Genomic DNA, 6,000 nt, shown 5'->3' on the forward strand with positions numbered 1-6,000 from the left:
TAAATCCTGAGTCCTATCTCCTAAGTACCAAAGTTTGCCATAGATGTTTAAGATGATACAACATGCATAGCTTTAGGTTGTAGGTTTTATGGGTATGTAAAGCTATTTCTTTCTAGTGTCATCAGAGAAATGAAGATAATTTCTAAAATTTATGTGATTGTCTTAAATTATTTCCCCATGACTTTCAAAACATTCTTCCAGTATTTCAGCCCTTAATATAAGCCCTCTACTTTTTATAAAAATGTATATAATAAGATGGGCAGAATAAAGTTAATCATGACCTAAGTATCCCATTGTTTATTTTGTCACCTGCTGGATTCTCTTCCAGCTTTCAGCTATTGATAATTTTCAATGTGTTGTCTAAAAGAAAATCTTCACTTGGAAATTTAACTTCATTCTAAAATAGGTCAACAATGAGCATGTCTGTATTTCTATTATTTTACCAGTAGTTATTTATATATTAGCATTTAAATTGTTGACTCTCCAGTAAAGTATTCATGAAAAAGAACTTCTAAATCATTTTGTCTTTTGCATTATCAAAAACACTAAATGGTAATTGGAAAATTTCTCAGATTTTCATTTTCCTTAAAGGGCTTATAAAAAGAGCATATTTGGTTTGTAGTGAAATGAATTCTTTCACAATACACAGTGGTTGACTGAATGTTGATTTCTTCCATAAAGTATGTATTTTACAAGCTTTCTTTTCAATAGTTTAACAAATAATCTTGTTAATTCTTATCACTAGAAAAATACCACATTCTTGCCAGTTTTTCAAAGAAGTAATATTAAATATAAGTGCAAAGATGATATAAACATTTGGTAAGAGTTAAAAATTAATACAATCACCTAGAAATACTCACATTCCCATATGCAGATTCATCTGATTAATCAAGTGTTATTTGATTATAATGGTGATGGTGGTGGTGATGAAGATGATGATGATTATGATGATGATTCTAAAAAAACCCAGCCTACAATTTTTCTTAATCGTAGTAGGAGGGATGAGCCTGAAAGGAACATTGTGGGTTTTCCCAGTACTCATAGCATTATTGCTATATGTTCCGTTTCTCTTGGTTCTGTGAAAAAATACCATAAAATTTGGTGAAAATTAAATGAAGAGTCCTACACTTTGTTGTATGAACATCTCTTATCTTTATCTTGCCTTAAAACCTCTTAGCCATTAGGATGGCTATTTCACTTACTGGTAATAATCTGATATTTTGAAGTATCAATTGATTAGATGATTTGTAAATTAAGTAGAAAATGCAAGCATGCAAATAATGATTTCTCACTTATTTTAATTATGTATAGTCCATTTCTCATGCATGAATAAATTCAAGGATGTCTTATTAATTCAGTTTTGATAGGCAATACATTTCTAAATGTATTGAATGGTAGACTGCAGTGGTAAAATGAGATTTTAAATGTTTTTGATGTTTCAAGAAATCTCCTGAATTGTAGTTCTCATAGTATGCATCTAGTTGCTGAAATACAATAGAAGTCCCAACTTGGCTAAGAATTTAAGTTCTTTTTTATTTTATATAAAATGAGCATGCTCCTGGCAAATTAATTCAATCACTTCCACCATAGGAAAAGCATTGCATTCAATAATCCCTTTAAATGACTTCCAGAAGAATTTGAAAGCAAAAAAAAAAAAAAAAATCACCATTATATAGAAATGTAAAGAGCATGAAACTCATCAGAGTATCTTAATATCACATTGGCTGTGAAAATGCATTGAAATGCATAGAGTGGGGTTATGCATCATAAAACTTGCCTTTGTGAAAATTTACCACCTTCCCACCATAATAAAGCTTTTTAAAAGAACAAAAGAACTCTAACTCTCCTTTATGAAATTAACATAATATGGTCTAGGGCATAGAAAAATAGATAAAAATTGCATGACACGTTCTCTTTCAAACAGTTTTCATGTGGAAAATATCAGCATGCAAAGTCGTTTCACCTACCTGAAGTGGTTTGTCTCTAAGAAAAATGCAAACAAGGCTGTCAAAATGTTCACTAGCTGCCGGTTCATTCCTGTATCTGTGATGCTTGTGGAAAATATTCCCGAAATGATTCCAGAAAGAAGCTAGGACAAAGTATCTATTTATTGTCCAGACTCAAAATCTGGCAGGAATCTAGTTTCCTTGAAAATCAAAAAGAGATTTGGGTTTGTATAGTTTGCTGAGAAAAAGCAAAAAGTGCCAGTACTAGGCATCATGGTCAGGTCAAACGGGGGCTTAGGACCATCAGTTAGCCCAGGAAAGACAAAGCCTTAGAACTGATGGATCCCCCAGCTGATTTTCCTGAATAATAAAAATGCTGCTACCTTAATCGCATCACCAGGCAAAGGGGGCTGGTGACAATGCCATGCTAGAAGTCAGGTTGCTGTGGCTTTTGTTTTATGTCCTTTCTATTTAGCAAATCTCATTTCTGTAGAAAATGTTCTCTTTTTAAAAGAAGTTGTAAATGAGGGAGAAGAAAGGACTCTGCGTGCTGGAGTGGGTAGGGAGAAGAGGGCAAAATTGCTGAGATCCTGTGCTGGAATGAGGGCTACAGAAAGAGACGGAGACGTGATCTTACCCAGCCTATAAATTTCAGCACTCGGACAGCTCCTAGCTCTGAAGTGCGCATGTTTCCTTTTTCAGTCGCTTGGGGCGGGGGTCGGGGAGAGGCATTCCAGAGCGGACATGCCTGCTATTCGAAGGAAAAGAGTGACTGGCCGTTCAGCGAAGGGGTACTGAAGGGGTGCGGTGATGACCGGGGAAGAGCAGAGGTCAGGGTAAATGGAGAAGGTGAAGGAGGCTAGGGTCTGAGCTCCTGGAAATGCTAGTCTGTCGGTGGGTGGGCGGGACGGGAGTTTGAAGCAGAAAAGAGAAGGGAATAAGGTCTAGGCGTGGGAAAAGAAAATTGGACGAAGCAGAGAACAGGATCCAGAGAATTGAAATTATAATAGGGGAGTCGGTAGTCTGCTGCTTATCAGTGGAACCTAGAGGCAAAAGAGGAATCCTGTGCTGAAGAGGAAGGGGCATTTCCTTGGCGTAGAGAAGCGCATATGCAGAAAATGGTTGATGAGGATCGATGATTTAATTTAGAAGCCGTCTATACCTTCCTCGCCCCTTGAGTGTTTTCGTTTGATTTTACCTGCCTGTTCCCAAAGGATCTCTCTACTTCTTTACTAGGGAAAGCCCCTTCGCTGAGCTTTCTTCAGCGACTCAAAAATCCTTGGGCATCTTCTTCAAGTCACGGATTTGTAGAAGATGAAAAATACAATGGGCCGGCAGGGGGCAGTAGCAATCTTTTCCTGGCCTGGTTAAAGGTTAGAGTAGGGCTCCGAGTAAGAGCTGAAGCAAGGAAGAGTGAGACTGCGGGTTGAGTTTCATCTGCCCATTCCAGATGTTAATCACCAGGGAGGGGTCATGTAATAAAGTGTAAATGTTCTTCTCCTAAATTGGCTAGAGAGGCAGAAAATAGTGAAAGTTTACAAATCCTGTACAAAAGCATGACAGGTAACCTTGCTCTTTCAAATTAACCATACAAATGTTGTTATTAATAGAAAAGAGAAAGGGTAAATAGTTCAATCTAAGTAATTATCAGCTTCTGGCAAGGGGAGATGAAAAATGCATGTTCTGCCATGAGCTGGGTGAGTAACCTACTTTTTGTCTATAAAATATACCTTGTTTGTCACCTTGGCACTCCACTGAAGGTCTTAATTTTAAAACAAAACAAAACGATTAATCTTTAGTCCATAAATGACTAATATGCCCATGGATACGTTTAAATATCATGGCAGAGTAACAGAGAAATCTATGCTTTTAAAAAGTAGATTCTGAGAAAAAAATGCACGTTCTTTTCACCTTTTAATCTTAACATAAATCACCTGAGGATTTTGTTGAAATGCAGATTCTGATCTGGTAGGTCTGAGGTGGTGCCTGAGATTCTGCATTTCTAACGAGTTCCTAGCTGAGGTTGATGCTGCTGGTCCAGTGATCACATTTTGGGTAGCAATGGTCTGGATGCCCTTTTATCAGATTTCTATCCCACCAAGACAGTGAGAATATAGCACCTTTCTTTAGATGAAAAATAGCAGTGCCCAAGCATTCTGCTTACATACAAAATCAATTCTTTGGAAGTGTTCTCTTAACTCTCAAAGCCCAGAAAAAGTGATTCAATTTAAAAGGAAAACAGTATAGTGTAGGGTGAGGCATCCCTGGACTGCAGCTTTGAATCTGTTCACTTCCAGATTCATCCACATGGAAACTCTACACCTGATTTTATCCCTGCAGTCCTGACCCAAAAAATAAAATCAATTCTTGGAAATATATTTCTTCAATTGGTGCTATGGAAAACTCATACAAGATTTTTTTGTGCTCAAGATTCTTTCCAAAAGAGAAAATATATATGTAAAAGTATATGAAAATGATTTGTCCTAAAATCTTTTGAGGTTGTAATAATGCTTAAAATAATAGTCTTTGCAAGTCATTTCTTTCAACAGCAGAGTTTTGTTATTAACGAAGAGTAGGATGAGTAGGGAAACCTGTGACAAAAGGAGGCTCTGGCTAGCAGCATGAAATCAAAGCATGTATTATTTTAGAGCTGGAAGGAACTTTAGAGAGGATGTAGTGTAACCTCCTCATTTTGCTTCTCGCTCTCCTCAATTTGGATTCCAGCTCTGTCAATCTACAGAAACAGCTCTCACTGTCTGCCAATGAATTCCTCGTAACTGAGTCCAAAGGATATTTTAGCTGTTGTCATCTTACTTGACATTTCCATGGCACTTAACATCATCGATCTCTTTTCCCTTCTTTTATTTAAATTTATTTTTGTCTTATCGTGGAAAGAACACTTAACTTGAAATGTACTCTCTCAACAGATTTTTAAGTGTAAAATACAATGTTGTTAACTATCAGCTTGATATCATACAGTGCATTTCTAGAACTTATTCATCTTGCGTCACTGAAACTATATGCACTGATTAGCAGCTCCTCGTTTCCCCCTGTCCTTTCTCCCTAGCAGCCACTATTCTGCTCCTTTGAAGGGCTTCCTTCCCTTGACCCTGTGACACAATACCCTCCTGGCTTGCCTCCTAGTCTGTCTCCTTTGCAGGCAGATCTTCCTCTACCTGGCCTATAAAAGTTGGATTTTCTAAAGTCTGTATTCTAGGTCCTCTTATCTTCTGATACTACACTCTCTTAGAGAATATTATACACATCTATAACTTGCATTTTCCTTTTATGCAAGTAACACACAAATATATACTTCTATCCAGACCTGCACATCCAACTGCTTCCTAAACAATTCCTGTTGAATGTGTCAAAGGCTCCACAAAGTCCACAGGCAAAACCAAACTTTTACTACTTCCTGTAAATCCCGATTCTGTTCTGCTGTGCCTGTTTCATTATCACCAGCCAAAAGCCAAAGCATCAACTCTAAGACTCCCTCTCCCTCACCTATCATATTCAGTTCTCTACCAAGCCCTATTGATTTTCTCTCTCAAATATTTACCAAGCCTGTCCACTCCTCTCCCTCTCAGCCTCCATGACCCTAGCTGAGCTCTCCTGCTCTCTTGTTTGTACGGCAGCAATTCCTCTACCTGCACCAACAGCAGATCCTCCTCCACCTCATTATTACACTGCAGCCAGAATGATTGTTCAAAATTCAAATTCTGATTGTCATACCTTCTGATTAACATGATGACTCTCCGCTGATCTTTAGGTAGAACAAGGGAACTACTTAGCATGATCTAAAAGTTCCACATGGTCTGGCCCATGCTTACATTGTCCTTCATCTCATTCCCTACTCATCTCATTTCTTTTCCTCTAGCCATACTGGCTTTTTTTTAGTCCCTCATGCTTACCATATCGCTTAATCCCAGAGAGTGCTCATGCCTCCCATTTTGTCTTGTTAACATCAGCTTCTTTTTCAAATCTCTTCTCAAGTGTTTTTTTTTCTCAAGAAGGACTTCCCTGACCTGCATGACTCTGTCTGTTACAGGCTCCC

The 6,000-nt window shown here is 37.8% G+C and overlaps 1 protein-coding gene across 3 annotated transcripts in view; it reads right to left on the minus strand.

Annotated features, from left to right (window-relative positions):
* The window catches only part of GLRA2 (glycine receptor alpha 2), a 192,620-nt gene extending 190,214 nt beyond the window's left edge, over positions 1 to 2,406 (minus strand). The window contains exon 1 of one of the 3 annotated variants that reach the window (XM_057718622.1): positions 1,968 to 2,406. In XM_057718622.1, the coding sequence (XP_057574605.1) occupies positions 1,968 to 2,035 (68 nt within the window). In that variant the 5' untranslated portion in view covers positions 2,036 to 2,406. Of the gene's footprint in view, positions 1 to 860; positions 881 to 1,967 lie in introns of those variants that run through there. The other 2 variants (XM_057718623.1, XM_057718624.1) reach the window with 2 other exon arrangements.
* Between the last annotated feature and the right edge of the window lie 3,594 nt (positions 2,407 to 6,000).

This window comes from Hippopotamus amphibius, chromosome X, assembly GCF_030028045.1.
Source record: "Hippopotamus amphibius kiboko isolate mHipAmp2 chromosome X, mHipAmp2.hap2, whole genome shotgun sequence".
NCBI lineage: Eukaryota > Metazoa > Chordata > Mammalia > Artiodactyla > Hippopotamidae > Hippopotamus > Hippopotamus amphibius.